The sequence below is a fragment of the Macrobrachium rosenbergii genome, chromosome 47 (assembly GCF_040412425.1).
Source record: "Macrobrachium rosenbergii isolate ZJJX-2024 chromosome 47, ASM4041242v1, whole genome shotgun sequence".
Classification (NCBI taxonomy): Eukaryota; Metazoa; Arthropoda; class Malacostraca; order Decapoda; family Palaemonidae; genus Macrobrachium; species Macrobrachium rosenbergii.
In genome coordinates, this window is record NC_089787.1 from 48,411,238 (window position 1) to 48,429,103 (window position 17,866).

The following is a 17,866-nucleotide window of genomic DNA, read 5'->3' on the forward strand; positions in this document are numbered from 1 at the left end:
TGAGGACCCCACTCCTGGGTGTGGACTTCTTGGCCCACTTCAGACTGGCAGTCTACGTTGGCCGCAAACGCCTGCTGGACACCGAGTCCTGCCAGTCCCTGCCTCTGGCGCCGGGCCCCACCGTGCCCACAGTCTGTTCTGTCGCCCCCCACCAATACACCTCCCTCCTGAAGGAATTCCCTGAGGTATTCAGGCCCAAGCTCTGTCAGGTGCCTGGAGCCCCCGCCAAACACGGGATATATCATCACATCAAGACAACTGACATGGAGCGTATGGGCATATGCAGGAAGGCCCCCAGCCCGTGGGCCTCCCCCCTTCACATGATGCAGAAAACGGACGGCTCCTGGAGACCCTGCAGCGACTACAGGCGGCTCAATCTTGCTACAGAACCAGACCACTACCCTCTCCCAAACATGCAAGACCTCATGGCCTCCTTCCACGGGGCCAAAATATTTTCAAAACTAGATCTTTTAAAATCCTATCTCCAGGTACCAGTTGCACCAGAAGACATCCCCAAAACCGCCATCATCACGCCCTTCGGGTCCTACGTCTTCGCCTTCTCCACCTTCGGCCTGAGGAACGCAGGGGCGACTTCCAGAGACTGATGGACAGCATCCTGGGAGACCTGAACTTTTGCGTCTGCTACATCGATGATATCCTAATTTTTTCCAGGTCCCACAAAGAACACCTTCGGCACATCCAGAAGGTCCTGCAGCCCCTGCAGGAGAATGGCCTCGTCGTCAGGTTTGACAAGTGCACCTTCGGCGTCGATAGGGTTGACTTCCTGGGCCACGAGATATCCCTGCGAGGCGTCTGCCCACTTGCATCGAAGGTTGAGGCCATCGTCAGGTTCCCTGCCCATACCTCCGTCAAGGGCGTACAAGAATTCCTTGGGATGGTCAACTACTACAGGAGGTTCATCCCAGGGGTCACTCACACCATGGCCCTCCCGACGGAGATCCTGAAGGGCCATCCGAAGACCTTAGTGTGGGACCCCAACCAGCAGAGGGCCTTCTCCCTGACGAAGGCCACCTTCCCCAACGCCCCCTTCCAGCTAACAATGGACGCCAGCAACATCGTCTGTGAGGCCGTCCTGGAGCAGGTCGTCAACAGAGCCCCTCAGCCCATCACCTTCTTCAGCAGGAAGCTCAGCCCCACCGAGTCCCACTACAGCACCTTCGACAGGGAACTCTTCGCGGTGTACCAGGCGATACCCCACTTCAAATCCTCCTGGAGGGTACGCCCTTCACAGTTTGGACGGACCACCAGCCGCTGGTCCATGCCTCCACAAAGCTGGGGGATGCATGGTCCTCCAGGCAGCAGCGGCACCTCGTGGCCATCGCGGAGTTCACCTGCACCATCAAGTACCTCCCCGGCAGGAAGAACCCAGTAGCTGACACCCTCTCGAGGATCGAAATCAACGGGTGCAGCTCGGGATCGACTAAGAGGACCTCGCCCGGGAACAGGCCACCGACCTAGAGATTCGAGCTTACCACACCGCCATCACTTCGCTGAAGTGGAAGGACATGCACCTCACCCCTGGGGGGCCAGCACTGCTGAGCAACGTAAGCTCTGGCCACCCCTGCCCCTGGTGCCTGCCGCTCGTCGTCGTCTGGTCTTCGACATCATCCACGGACTGTCCCACCCCTCCGGCAGGACGACGGCCAAACTGCTGGTGAAGTTTGTCTGGCACGGCATACGGAAGGACGCAACAGCCTGGGCGAGGCAGTGCATTCAGTGCCAGACCAGCAAAGTAGGGCGGCAGACTGAATCGGGGGTGGGTGACTTCCCCCAGCCAGGAAGACGTTTCGGGCACATTCACTTCGACGTAGTGGGTCCTCTTCCCCCATCAGGAGGAGCCAGAACTTTGTGACAGTCGTCATCTGCTCCATCAGGTGGAACGAAGCGACGCTGAGGCCCTCCTCTCCAGCTGGATCAGCCGGTTCAGTGTCTCGGACCATATAACCACAGACAGGGGCCCACCCTTCCTGTCCGGGCTGTGGACCGCCCTGGCACGCCTGCTGGGGACCACTCAACACAGCACCACCACCTACAACCCCACAGCCAATGGATTGGTGGAAAGGTTCCACAGGTCCCTAAAGGCGTCCCTCATGGCTCGTTGCACCGCCGACAACTGGAGGTACCAGCTGCCCTGGGTCCTCCTCGGGCTGAGGACCACCCCCAGACCCAATGGCGACCTGTCCGCAGCAGAAAAAGTTTACGGGGAGTCCCTCGTAGTCCCAGGCGAACTCATCACGGAGGACCAGGACAACCTAAGAACACAGAGGCTCCGCAACAGAGTTGGAAAGTTCGCCCCCTGCCGGCGGACGTATACTGACAGGACGTTCCCCTTCGTGCCTCCCGGTCTATCCTCCACCACCCACGTCTTCGTCAGGAACGATGCCATACACCCACCCTTAACCAGGCCCTACAGGGGGCCTTTCCTCGTAGTGGAGAGAAACAAAAAGGCTTTCCGGGTGGCCATCTATGGGAAGGACGACTGGGTGTTGATAGACCGCCTCAAGCCCGCACTCCTGGAGGAAGACGTCGGTGGCACTCCCCAAAGCCCCCCGCAGGAAGTGACGCCCCATCAGCCCACCCCACCCACAAGAAAATCTCGTGGGCGCCCCCGTAAGGCCCCGGGCCCAGGCAGGGGAGCAACCAACCACTCCCATACGCAATGCACTGGAGAAGTCGAACGCACCTGCCAGCTGACATCGAGGAGGTGCAGCCCTCTCCTCCACCCCAGCAGATACCTGCTTTGATCAGACGTTACCTATGTCTTTCGGGGGGGAGTATTGTAAAGTCCCCGCTCAATGGGTTTTCTATGAAGAACCTCCCATTTTCTATGGTGCCTTCACACCTGACCCTAGGTCGTGGTACTCAGCCTTATTTTCATTATGTAATTGTGCATTTATTACCTATTAATTTTTGTCCTTATGCATAGTGTATGTGCCAGAGTATTTTTGTGTCTAATCCACTATCGTTAATTGTCACGTTATCTGTATGTACCTGTCCTGTTTTGTATAGAGAATAGTTTTGACCTCGGGTCACTTGTATGTTTTTGTACTGATGACCGCGTATACGCTGACGTCCGCACTCCGCTTTATAAGCGGGTCACTTCCTCGATAAACTAGCAGTTCTTGTCTACCTGCTCTTTCTTTCGCACCCTCTCACAACCCTGTTGGACAAAGGATACATAAGAGTCAGTAATTCTCTCTCTCTCTCTCTCTCTCTCTCTATTGTTAGGAGAATATTCTAACATAGACTATATTCATAAAGATCTCAGGTACTTTTAATTAAAACATTGACTAAACTTTTAAAGTAATTAATTACTTTATTCTCACCTATAAGATTATAATTGTTGGTTATATCACTGTATGGGTATTTTTCATGAGAATACTGTTGTAGGGAGCTTGTATCCATAGGAATTAGTAAAACACAGTTTTGAACTTTTATGTATTTTATTACATAAAAAAATATATTAGATTCAGTGTATATCTATGAGTTTTTTATAAACAAATTCTCTACATATTGTCATACATATTAATGCCGCTGTATTTTTTTTAGTCTGTATGTGCTTATTATGAGAAAGAATGTTTGTATAAGATATAATACCCATTTTGATTGTGGCAGTGTGCTGGTCACTTGGAACAGACTTGTTTCCTTGAAGGTTTAGCTCTTTGACTCTCAGTAGAATAATTCAGTCTTTCTTGTGGTCTGAAAGGGATATGTTTTCTTCCATATGATTGTTTACATGTTGCCTTAACTTTTCATGCCATCTTTCATGTGTTTGTCAATATTTCATGTTGAGTTTGTATTCAGTTTAAGGGGTAATGACACAATATTCAATAGTTTGCTTGTAATTGTCAGTTGGTATGCATGTAGATAGTGAAACTCAACATAAATGCTGTACTTAACATGCATTTTTTCTTTGATTGATATGGGTAAGTTGTTTGTTTTGACTGCTCTTTTGTTTTCCTAGTTAAGTCAGCAATGTAAGTATTTATGTACCTAGAGTGACTGTATTAGCCTAATGAATTTTTCATAATTTAAAAAGGTAATACTTTTTAATATACATGAATATGTTTTTTAAGTTGAACCTTCAGTCTGGGCCAACAAAAGCAAGTTGTTCTAGAGTTCTAACCCTCCTGCAAATATTACAAGTTATTTTATCATGTAAAGCCATTTTAGAGTATGATACTTTAATATTTCCCAGTACTGATTAGCAGCCACTCATGTGGTCAGTTCATGACTCCAGCTAAGACTAACCAATATCCAGAAGGCATTTCATGTAAAAGGAATGAGTTAATTATTTAAACTTTTGAGAGATATTTTGAATAGTTTTTAGAAACTTGGATTAGTACAAGAACCATTAAAGTACTTCCCAAAAGAGGTAGACCAATTCCACAGATCACTTCAGCACTTTTGACCAGAAGTCAGAGGTATAAGTGTCTGTGGGTATTTTGCTTTTTGAGTTTTATATAGTTATATATATATATATATATATATATATATATATATATATATATATATATATATATATATATATATATATATATATATATATATATATATATATATATATATATATATATATATATATATATATATATTATGTATATATATGTATATATTGTAATAGCCATTAATACCCTCCTCTTAACTTCTTAATTCTTCCCCATTTCTTGGATATACTTGTCACTACAAAGTCTTAGATCCACATGCAAGAAATATGAAGTAATTCTGACGTCTGCCAACAGGATTCAAACCCACATCCTGAGCATCAGCACAAGGTCACGGTCTCTTGCTGATACTTGGGATGCAGGCTCAAATCCTGCTGTTGGACATCAGGGTTGTTTCATATTTCTTGCGTATGTATCTAAGGCTTTGTAGTGACAAGTATATCCAAAAAGTGTGAAAAATTTGAGAAGTTAAGAGGGCATTGTGGCTATTACAATTACATACATATCTGGTAAAAAGTAGTCAGTAGATTATATATACAGGTATCATCCTACTCATGATGGGGTTAGGTTCCAAAAATCCCATTGTTTGTTGGGAAAAATGTATCTCGAGTATAGCCTAGCCTACGCTTGGGTATTCAGTTCCATCCATACATAGACGGTAGCCAAGCCTACGCTATAAAGTATACTCTATACATATATGGTATAGTAATTGTTAATATTAGCTAATTCTGGAGTTCATGCAGATTGACTTATGATAATTCAATATAAAGAGAAATTGAATAACAAACAAGAATTAGCTTAGCCTACACTATGGTATATCGTATACATATACGGTATCCTAGCGTACATTATACTTTACTCTGTATTCACATATTGATATTGTATTATACAATCATCAACATAACGAATATGCATATTTTCCATGGATCTTTTAAAACTTTATGCTTTACTTCACTGTATCCAGTAATATTATATATATTCTCATATTGCTTTTGTATTATAAATTGTGGTCATAGCCATCAATGTTTTGGTCTGGAAATCGATTATGTGGTAAGTTTATTTTGCCATATTTAACTCAGTTCAGAGCGCTTTTCTTGCTTCAGGTTAGCGTAAATGAATCTCTAGATACTTTATTTATATGGGACAAAGCTATTTTTCGTTATACAAAGTGTTTTTAAGTTGAAATATAACTTAAATACGTCTCATTGTCAAATTAATTTAGCAATTTTTTTTCGTTAACAGATGATGTTGGCTGTTGGGAGCATGTTTGTGTTGTGTCAAAAAATCAAGATTCCGTTTGCTATTTTCACTTGATTTCATCATAATACGAGCTTTACACATTTATCTTTTATCGGCGTGAAAACAGCAGTAATATGTGTTCTTTTATGCCCAGTAGTTTTGATTAAAATACTTTTCTCTCCAATTTTATTTACAGTCGAGTTTCATCCATGTTGCCAATTCACGATAATTTATAGTCATTAGCAGCTTGAACATTGTTTTCTCAGTGTCAGCCATAACTTGCAGCTTAAATTTAGCAGTATATTTCCATGCCGATCTTTTCTCCTTAGCAAACAGGGGCATAATATAACAATATATCAGTCCTGTTCTACGTAACTTCATTTGTAACATAAGTACGGTAATTGTTTACTACTGTATGATGGTTGAAATACAAGCAATGCAGCTGGTGTTACCCAATTCGGTTATTAGCAAAAGAGCAGTTTCTCATTCAGTTGTTTATGGCTTTTCTAAATTTACGGTAAGAGTATAACATTACTAAAAGCACTTTTATCATTCTCTTATCGTACTTTTGAACTAGAAGATGGGATAAAGAAATGGAGAAAAATTAGTTGGTATATTGTAATTTGGTCTCTCTTCTGCCTGATTGTACGCTGCTGCCCGGAAAATCGCTGCCGTCAAAATTAAAAACATTTTCTAAATATTGTTGTATCGACGTATTAATTATTGACCCCATTGCAAAATCAAATTATCATAAATTTCTTCCGGCTTAATTATCGAGAGCTCAAGCACTACCTTATATATATAAATATTTATGAATATATTTGATATATATATATATATATATAAACCGATATATATATTATATATATATATATATAATTTATATATATGGTAATTCTAAGGATTAGCTCTGTGCCTGTTTTTACCTTTTCAACTAGTTTTTTCTACACTTTTAGGGGTTCTGATACTGGCAGTGCATCTGTTTGTTGTCGGCCAAATGGAATGTCCCTTCGCCGTGTTTAGTATTGGCCGGGGGGGGTTAGGTACCCATACGCTAACAAGTTATTGCACTTACCAGACGGGATATGAACCATTCGAAACAGACGTACCGTGCTTTGTCTTGTGAAGATCGCGTATGGAAACCCCTTGTTGGATGGACTTAGGGAAACCCCTTGTTGGATGGACTTTGTATATATATATATATATATATATTAATATATATGATTAATTATACACTATATATGCCAAAAATTAAAGGTAAATTCATAATTATAACCAAAAACTGTAGAAAAGTTGAGTTAGAAGGCATGTATATATGTATATATGTATATATATATATATATATATATATATATATATATATATGTATGTATATATATATATATGTATATATATATGTATATATATATATGTATATATATATATATATATATATATATATATATATATATATATATATATATATATATATATATATATATATATATATATATATATATATATATATATATATATATATATATATATATATATATATATATATATTTTTATTTATTTCTATTTACACACACACACACACACACACACATATATATATATATATATATATATATATATATATATATATATATATATATATATATATATATATATATATATATATATATATAACAATTGCCCTACCAAGCATACATCACTGTCAAGAAGGCAATCAACAACACAAACAAAATATACTACAGAAGTCCCACAAACAACCACCTGAGTTTAACGACAAATGAAAGCTTCCTTACTATCGAGAACATCAAAAAAAGCAACTTCACACCTCATATCCAACAATCCATTTATTTCTCATTATCCCAAATCCATCGGGAGCTCACTCATTAATGTCCGCATAAATAAAAAAGAAGCAGACACCAATGTTTATAAGATTCCATGCAGTAACTGTGATGAAATTTATGCTGTGGAGACAGTGGGGTCCATCTCACATAGATTAATAAAGCACAAAAGGTCAGTACAATATGCTTCAGAGAGTTCGGGGACTTTCGTACATATTAGGGATAATGGCCGAGTTGGTTTGCAAAAGCAGTAGCCCTTGCAAAATCAAGATTATGGAATCTGCTGTTACTAGTCCAACTAATGATAAGTGTCTGTCAGGAGGACATTAGAAATCAGATTTCACTGATGAGTTAATCCCTACGCCTCTTCTTAAGCAGGTGTTCTACCATGTCTTTTTAGTTTACTTGCCAGAGGGTGAAAGATCAGAAGAATTTGCAAGAATTTTGGGAAAGGCTACTGCAGTCAGTTTGGAATGTTAATAGGAGGAGGTGTGAATGACCATATAGGAACACATAGCTAATTTTGAAAATATTATGGGTAGATACTGTATAACTCCAGAGAAAAATTAGGGGGGAGAGAAGTAGTTAGATTTTTGCAGAAGCTAAGGATTAAAGTTACTAAACACGTGTTTAAGAAGGCCAGAGTTGATAATATACAAGACTGGAGAAGCAGAAATGCATATTGATTGTACAGTATTATGATGGTATATATGGACAACATAAAAGCAAAGAATTGCACTGTTATACTAAGTGATGCATGCTTATAGATTATAGATTGCTACAATCTAATTTACTATTGAGGGAGGAAAAGAAAATGAAGTATGAGCCAGGCATAAGATTAAAAACATAGAAACTGAGAAATTAATTTAAAAAAGAGTAACAAGATAAAGTGTCAGCAAATATAATGTTAAGAGGCGGTCTTTGAAAATCACAGGTATACAGGTTGACATTAGGAAAGAGAGAGTTATAAGAAAGAAGCATGGTGGTGGAATTAGATTTACAAAGGATAATTGAGGAGAATATAGCCCTCAAGCTCTCACAGAAGACAGGCAGGGAAAAAGTGGAGGAAGAGGAAAAAGAGGAGGGAGACAAAAAAATAGGTGTCAGTGTCGAAGAAGAGAAGTTGGGACATGGAATCAGGATCTCCAAACAACTAAGGGAAAAGTATAAGAAAGATGAAAATGGAGAAATTAAAATTAAATATAAAGAGATGTAAAGTCCCCGCTCAACGGGTTCTCTGTCATGAACATCCGGTTTTTTGCGTGGCCTTCATGTGTGACCTAGGGTTGGATGGACGCAATATTATTATCATTATTATGAATTGTATATTTATTATCTGTTCATTTGACCTTGCACCATGTATATGTGACAGAGTATTTTTATGTCTAACCTGTCATTGTTAATCATTATGTTTTCTGTATGTACTTGTCCTGTTTTGTGTAGAGAAATAGTTGGACCTCAGGTCACCTGTAAATTTTTGTACCCACGGTCTGCGTTATACGCAGATGTCCGCACGCCGCTTTATTATAAGCGGGTTGCTTCATCAATAAACTAGCAGTACTTGTCTTCCTGCTCATTATTTTGCACCTCTCTCACAGAGATACTGGAATGATGGAGGCACTGTTTTGGCAACCTAAGTGAAAATATACATAATACAGAGGACAGTACCATATTATAAAAAATAAAAGAAAAAAGTTACAAGATTCATTGAGAAAATGAAAAAGGGAAAGCTCCAGGACCGTCCAAAATAACAAGTGACTTGAAAAAAAGCAGTAGGCAAGCTTTCTAGAATATATGAAAACATGGCAAAGGAAGAGAGAAGACCAGAAGATTGGAAAAAGAGCCTCACAGTAATGGTATGCAAAGGAAAAGAGGAAGCACTGCAGTGTGAAAATACAAAGAAATAAGATTACTTGAGCATGATCTGAGAACTCTCGAAAAGTTTTTGGAGGAAAAACTGAAAAAAAAATTGTAAAGATTGAGAGATCAGTATCAGAAACAGTCTTTATAATGATGGAACTGCAGCAAAAGTACTGTGGATAAGAACATTACATCACATATTTGTGGATCTTTAAAAGGTATTCAACAGAGTACACAGGGGCAAATCATTAAATGGGCATTACAAAGGTATAGGATTCCAGAAAGATTCATTGAGCTAATGATGTTACTTTACCACAACACTAGATGTACAGTGAAGACAGTGGCAGGTGTACTGTATTTAAAAAATTTGCAAAAAATGTTAGTATACATCAAGGATGAGCTCAGACCTCGTTGTTTTTTAATTTAACAATGGAAGGCACTACAGTACAAAGAAGTGCAGAAAGGGAGCCCCCCAGGAGCTGTTTTTATAGATGACATAGTGTTCACAGCAGAGTCTGAGGAAGTGGCTGTGGAAACAAAGCCTATGGTGACTAGAAAGGAAGCAAAAGAGAAACTACAGTTAGGTAAGTGGCAACATGGATGAGCTCAAAATTGTGTAGTGAATGTAACTGATGGTGTCACAACGGGTATGCGGGATTAAAACACATACATGATGTAAGGATTTTTGATGTTTGAAGCACATTGCAAGAGCAAATGGTGGAGATAGGGAAGTTGAGAACCATGTTGTGATAGATATGCAGGCATCAGAAGAGGTAGAGCATATCTGTTATCATGATGACTGACTGGACTGTGAAGCAAAAGTTGAGAGAGCATAGTGAAAAGAGTGGCTGCAGCATGGATGAAATGGAGAGAGAGAGCATGACTACTGGTTAATAAAAGAAAATGTACCATTGGTAGAGAGAGCTGAGACTTACAATGGGTACATAAGGTCTGTGCAACTTTACACACAACTGAAGACTCAAGCAAAATGACGCCTGGGAAAAAAAGACTGAGATCTCAAAGAATGAGGTATTTTGGACACTTGAGGAGAAGAGATGAGTCACATGTGGTCAGGAAACAGTAGATGTGGAGATAGCTGGCAAAGATCTAGATTAAATAGGAATTCAGGCAAAAATTTCACATGACAGAAGGCAGTGGATACAGCTCATGTCTAACTATATAAAGGGAAAAACTGATGTAGAAATTTTATGATGATGATGATGACTGGTGGATGCATGGTGAATCTTAGCATATAGAGTTTCCATTGTGATGTACTAGCTTTGGCTGGTATCATGAATTGAATGTTGAGTGGTAGTAGGACTGAATGTTGGGTAACTGGTGCCTTGACAGTTGATTTTTTCAAAGTTTTTGATTGGAAAAGATAGTTCATGTCCAAATTAGAGTTACACAGCTAACTGTTATAATGCATGTTGGATATAAATATCATTCCAAGTCCCCTTCATGGCCTTTGTCCATTGTATGAATGCCACCCCTGAGATGGTTACAGTGTCAAAAGCAGGACTTGAAGTCCAGGAAACTTGATTTTTGAAACAAGATATTAGGTAACTTTAAACCTACCAGCCTGTACCATATATAAATTGATTATTGAACATTTATATAACTGTTATCTATCTTTGTCAGCATTCCCTCCTATCTGTCATTTAAGATCTTCATTTGAACTTTTGAGAGGAGAATTAAGGTTAAGCCATGCCCTTGGAAGTCATAGTGATGGTGATCAAACTGGTATCTTTACTGGATTGAGCTTTCTTGCAGTGTGTTAGGTTTTGGTGCTTTATCAGAATTATTTATCTCTAAATGGTAAGTTTAATTACTATAGCCGTAGAATTTGTCTGATACTTGATGTAAAGACCCCTGTTTAGTGGCCTTTATGTCCAGTTTCATAATGTACTTAAAAATTAAGTGCATATATTTTAGTAGGTAATAAAATTTGTCACAAGTTAATATCTAATTTTGACAGTTGAGGTGTAGTCTATTCGAATGGAAGGTTGTTCACTATTTATTTCAATGTTGTTTTTATGGAATTTTCTACATATATATTATTTTGTAAGTTTAGAGCATAACTTGGTATTTTTGGTAGAATGGAGACTTTAGATAACTAGATATTTTCTGAACAGTTTGGCATTAACCACCTTGTTTGTGAGAGCTTTAAGTTATGAACTTTCTTATTTTATTCAATTTTTAAAATGCAACTTATATCTTTGTTGCATTCTGGACCCAGAAATATTCTGTGCAGTAGTTCCCTTTTATCAACAGCTCCAATATCTGCAGTGTCATTCATCTGTGGTTTACTTCCCCCCACCCTTCAAAAAAAAATCCAGAATTATAGTAAACTCTTCATAATTTTCTGTCCACCCCACAAGCAAGTACAATCTATAATATAAAATTGTTAAGCCATGCCATGCCCAGCGCTATACTGTATAATGTATAATATGTCTCCTTTTATTCCCTTACCTACACTTGCCAGTTTCCCCACAAATTGCATCCAGTCTGACTCTGGTGTTCTCACTGTTTACTTTTATTGCCATTATTTACCAGCATCTTAGTAATAAAGCATAAATACAAGTTCATTGTTCATTTTCATTGCTCTCCATTCTCATTAGGAGTAAGCTAAAACATCACTCTTATGAGAGAGAGAAAGGAAGAAAGAGGGAAACATGCTGTATAGTACTCTGTGATAATGTATAATGTTTTTTATCAGTTGTCTAATTATCAGTGTATCATTAGCATATGTCATATACAGTACTGTATGTATATATTTACATAAAAATCATTTTGCATGTGGTGTCTGTGAATGGTTCACTGCTGTCTGCAGTTCCTCATGTCACCAGCAGGTTTTGGAAGATACCTACTGGAGAAAAGAGCGGATTACTACATTTTGTATTTCAGATACTATAGTACAAGTTTTAGGTAGAGTTCTCATCTGTGTCTGTATGCAGTGAGAATAACTGCTTGCATTACTTTATAGTTGATCATCGTCTTAATATTCGGGAAAGGTGAACTTGTGGTCGGGTACAGTTGATCTTGTAGGGGCCTATGCAGGCAGCAAATCCCATTACATGAGCAATATAAGTTTGTTCATGTAGTGTGTGAAACAAATGAGCCATTGGACCTGGAAATGTAGATTGATTAGTGAGGTAGCCCTTCATATTTTTCTATGCCAGAAGTAACAAAAAATATTTGTTTTTTACTTGAGAATGGAAATCAGTCCTCCTTACTTTTGTTGGAAGGAAAGTTCTAAGAAACAATTATGCAACTTCTAAAGTAAATAAAATGCAGTCGGCTTGTTTTACATTCATAGCAAAGTTTTCTCTTGTAATTCAAATTAATAGTTTTCTCAGATTTAATGGTATTACAATATCTTTTTTAGAGTGGAATGTTTTCATGATGTGCACTTTTATGTTGATATGGTAAAGTTAAAGGTTTATTTTTTCTCATATTTTCTCATACACTGAACAATTTACCTTGAGCATATGTAGCCACATCATCCCCACCGTGAGATTCTAATACATTCGGAACAGCTACGATTGGTGTATACTCCTTATGTGATATATTCACACTACTAACATCAGGTCTTGTCACCTAGAGAAAATAAACAGTTGTACATAAACTCATTGTTTTGAAAATTTTAATTGAATGGTAAGATTAAGGAAAGATTTTAGTTAGATATGATATGAAAACTTTTATTTAAAAAAATCTCATACAGTATTCCAGTTAGTGCAATTTACTGCAGTTTACTTTAGGATATGAAGTTCTATATTACTGATAATTCTCCTTCATACATATTTGTTAGTGGAAGGGTAAGATGTGAAATTTAGAATATTTTTACCCCTAAGTTGTTTTTTGTCTCATTTTACAATTTAAGGAAATAAACAGGTTTTAAAAAGGTCCCACTAGGCCTCCAATAAGACACAAGACAGACCAACCAATGTCAAAGAATTTCTCATAGTTGGTCTTGGCCAGAATATTGCTTTTGATTTGACACAGTGATCAGTTATAAAAGGATACAATGCAAGAGGGCTCTTTCCCTTACCTACAGTAATTACACATTCTTCCCTTCATCGTTCTCACAGAAATGTGAGAACAGCGCATGAGTCGGCCAAATACCCATTACTCAGGTCTGTGAAAGAAAAACTTACCACCAGTTCCCATGACTTTTTGTCAGGGAAAGCAGGTGAGTTTGAGGAATCACAGTGGCTGCCAGGTAAAAATAGGTTTTTCCTTTGTCAGCACTTGCTTTTTGATAGCCTAACCACTGCTCATCCTCTAAGAAGCATACAAAAGAAATTGACAAGTGATGAAAAGGCCTAGCTCTTGATTGAGGGATCTCAATGATCCAGATGTAAAAATGGTCCATGGAAAAGTCACATAAGTTATAACCTACCTTCTTGTATTTAGGATACCCGTTGGGGTCAACAATGAAGGATATAAAAAACAAGAACGTATATATGTGTTATTCCATGTGGCTCTAAAGCGACTAAACTAATTATGCCGGATTGGAATATAGGATTATTGCATCCCCCTCCCAGCAATATCTCAGAACTGCCATGGCACCAATAAGGCCATTTGTTTCCTGCTAAGGTGCTTGTGGGGCTGGGACTTACTGTTGCACCTACCGTCACAATGTAGTCAGATTCGTTTGATGTCATCACAGTAGCATTCAGGGAGCACTGCTTCTGATGACCATCTTGTAAGCTTTGAGACTTCTACAAAAGAAATTTCTCTAACAAAAGCCGGGGATGCACTCACCCCCTGTACATCATGTGAACCAAGAAATGGGTGGGGTTCTGTTTTCTAATTAGGGTTACTAAAATGATTGTTATCCATGCAGAGAACAAGCTTGTTTGTGATAAGGTATAAGAAAAAAGGACCATCCAGCTTTGGCAAACATCTAGGTGAACCTGGAGTGCTTGGACCGGGCATAATGTCTTATCAATAATTCTGAGTTCACATAGAAGAATGTATACATCTTTTACATGCAAATACTGTTTATTTTAATCTCTATTTCAGCCTGGAAAGTGTGTCAATTGATACGAAACATTGGCTTCTTAATAAATGGATAGAAAACAGAATGCCTTTCCACAACTCCATTATGTCTACTGTCAGAGTGTCTGCTCCTGCCTTGTATATATATATATATATATATATATATATATATATATATATATATATATATATATATATATATATATAGATATATATCAGGTGTTTCAAATTAGCCCCCTCCACAGAACAAATGGAAAGTTATGAAGTTTTCTGCTATAGCCTATCTCCAAGTACATTATTTTAAGTTTTTATTTAGCTATTTTTCATTTTACATTTCTTGTATTTTCAGACTGAGTAATGGAGTTAGATACAGCCATGCTAATCCACTTGGAAGGAAATTAGATGGATTGAACGAACTGGCTATAACCTTCAGAGAGACCAGGGATGCTGGCGCATCCTTCATTTCACATTCCTGGATAGCTAAATACATTAACCCTTAAACGCCTACTGGATGTATCATACGTCGACTAAAATTGTCTGTTGGGTGCCAAGTGGACGCACTGTGCGCCGACTACAAAAATTTCAACCTTGGTCAATTTTGACTCAACCGAAATGGTCGAAAAACGCAATTGTAAGCTAAAACTCTTACATTCTAGTAATATTCAATCATGTACCTTCATTTTGCAATAGATTGGAAGTCTCTAGCACAATATTTTGATTTATGGTGAATTTTTGAAAAAACTTTTGTCTTACGCACGGGCAGTAACTCAGCCGGAAATTTCATAAATTCTTTCGTCATTTTGTCGTAATTTTGCACTGTTCTATATTAGCCGTTACATAAAGTTTTATATATGAAAATGTGCGCAATTTCATGTACAATACAACAAAATACAACCCATGGTTGTAGCTTTATCAGTTTGGAAATATTTTCATATAAACCACGATAACTGCTAAAATTTCAACCTTCGGTCAACTTTGACTCGACCGAAATGGTAAAAAAACGCAATTGTAAGCTAAAACTCTTACATTCTAGTAATATTCAATCATTTACCTTTATTTTGCAACCAATTGGAAGTCTAGCACAATATTTTGATTTATGGTGAATTTTTTAAAAAACTTTTTCCTTACGTCCGCGCCAGAAATTCTTTCGTCACGTTGTCGTAATGTTTGCACTTGTTTTATATTAGTTGTTACATAAAGTTTTATATATGGAAATGTGCGCAATTTCATGTAGAATACAACAGAAAATAACTCATGGTTGTAGCTTTTATCAGTTTTGAAATATTTTCATATAAATCACGATAACTGCCAAAATTTCAAGCTTCAGTCAACTTTAACTCGACCGAAATGGTAAAAACGCAATTATAAGCTAAAACTCTACATTCTAGTAATATTCAATCATGTACCTTCATTTTGCAACAAACTGGAAGTCTCTAGCACAATATTTCGATTTATGGTGAATTTCTGAAAAAAATTTTTTTCCTTACGTCTGCGCGCGGTAACTCGGCCGAACATCTCAGAAATTCTTTCGTCATGTTGTCGTAATGTTTTCATCGTTTTACATTAGTCGTTACATAAACTTTTATATATGAAAATGTGTGCAATTTCATGTACAATACAACAGAAAATAGCTCATGGTTGTAGCTTTTATCAGTTTTGAAATATTTTCACATAAATCATGATAACTGCCAAAATTTCAACCTTCAGTCAACTTTAACTCGACCGAAATAGTAAAAAACGCAATTGTAAGCTAAAACTCTTACATTCTAGTAATATTCAATCGTTTACCTTCATTTTGCAATAAATTGGAAGTCTCTAGCACAATATTTCGATTTATGGTGAATTTAAAAAAAACATTTTCCTACGTCCAGCTGGTAACTTGGCGAACATCTCAGAAATTCTTTCGTCTCGTTGTCGTAATATTTGCACCGTTTTATATTAGTCATTACATAAAGTTTTATATATGAAAATGTGCGCAATTTCATGTACAATACAACAAAAATAACTCATGGTTGTAGCTTTTATCAGTTTTGAAATATTTTCATATAAATCACTTATAAATAGAAAAATTCGACTTTCGTCAACTTTAACTCGACCGAAATGGTCGAAAACTGCAATTGTAAGCTAAAACACTTACAGTCTAGTAATATTCAATCAATTAGTTTCATTTTTCAACAAACGGGAAGTCTCTAGTACAATATTTCGATTTATGGTGAATTTTGAAAAAACATTTTTTTACGTCCACATTACAAATTCATGCATCATTTTGTGATAATATTTTCTGTGTTGCTTTGATCGTTTTAAAATTTGTTATATACCAAAATCATCGCAATTTAGTGTACAATACAACAAAAAAATTAACCCATTAGCTTTAACCGCTTTTGCTTACAGCGCGATTTGTATACAATTATATACGAGTTTTTTTTTTTTCGCTGTCATATATTCCAGTATTTATATATGATAATGATATTTTTTTCATTTCTGATGGTTGCATACTAAACTTCAGGCAATGACAAAAAAATTAGCCAAAATGAACTCTTAATCTTAAAAACTAAGCGTGTTGTGATTTTTTGAAAAACTTTTTCCGCTTCGGCGCTTAACTCACCGAACGCCGCCGCATACGGGAGACGTTTTTGTAAATAGGCTTCGGCGTTAAGGTTAAGAGAGATGAATCCTTTGTTAAAAGAAACTGGAACAAAAATCCATATGACTGTCATTACGAAAAGAGTGAGAATCTTGGAAGGCCTGAAGTCCTTTCAGAGTCAAAAAAGACATCATAAGCTGAGGCAGTGGGTAGATCAAGAAAGTTTTTGCGTAAATTGGCACTGAACTAAAAACAAAAAGGGAAAGAAAAGAAGTTATAGTGCTGTATATTGTGAGTTGAAAAATCTGCATCAAGCCATTTCATGTTATCAGCAAGCCCAACATCATTCAGCAACAGAGAGAAGACCGTGCATGGTTTTGTGGTTCATTTCTTAAAGATTGGGATGAAGCTGACTTTCTCCATGTTGCCGCATCAGATGAATTCTTCATTTACACAGTCAGAAGCCAAATCATAAAAATGACATCATTTGGGCTGCAAAGTTGGATGATATCAGTGATGACGTGCTGCTATCGCCAAGTTGTGAAATTTGGGAATTTTCTCTGTTTCACAGCCAAACGGTTAATGTGGATCATCAAAGAAAAAGGACAGTCATGGAATGGCAAATACTTCAGAGAAACTGTGCTTACTGGTGGAGTATTTCCTTTCCTCAAAGATCCTGAAAATGTGTTATCTGTTGAAGAAGTCACATTTTTGCATGATTAGGCACCATGTTTCAAGGCTCTTCAGACACAGGAGCTGCTTCAAACAGTGGTATCAATTTCTGTCCTCACAAGTGATTTCCAAGTAGCTCCCTGACCTTACTGTGTGCTGAAAACATTATATATATATATATATATATATATATATATATATATATA

General features: G+C 37.8%; 2 protein-coding genes across 3 annotated transcripts in view; one reads left to right on the forward strand and one right to left on the reverse strand.

Annotated features, from left to right (window-relative positions):
- Nucleotides 1–17,866, forward strand: part of LOC136830834 (DNA-binding protein SMUBP-2-like) — a 713,243-nt gene that overhangs the window by 331,124 nt on the left and 364,253 nt on the right. The gene's annotated exons all lie outside the window — the stretch shown is intronic.
- The window catches only part of LOC136830835 (alkaline phosphatase-like), a 177,998-nt gene continuing 171,947 nt past the window's right edge, over nt 11,816–17,866 (reverse strand). The window contains exons 11-12 of the mRNA XM_067090813.1: nt 12,883–13,000; nt 11,816–12,530 (exon numbers count right to left, since the gene is read on the reverse strand). Of these exons, the coding sequence (XP_066946914.1) occupies nt 12,391–12,530; nt 12,883–13,000 (258 nt within the window). The 3' untranslated portion in view covers nt 11,816–12,390. The remainder of the gene's footprint in view (nt 12,531–12,882; nt 13,001–17,866) is intronic.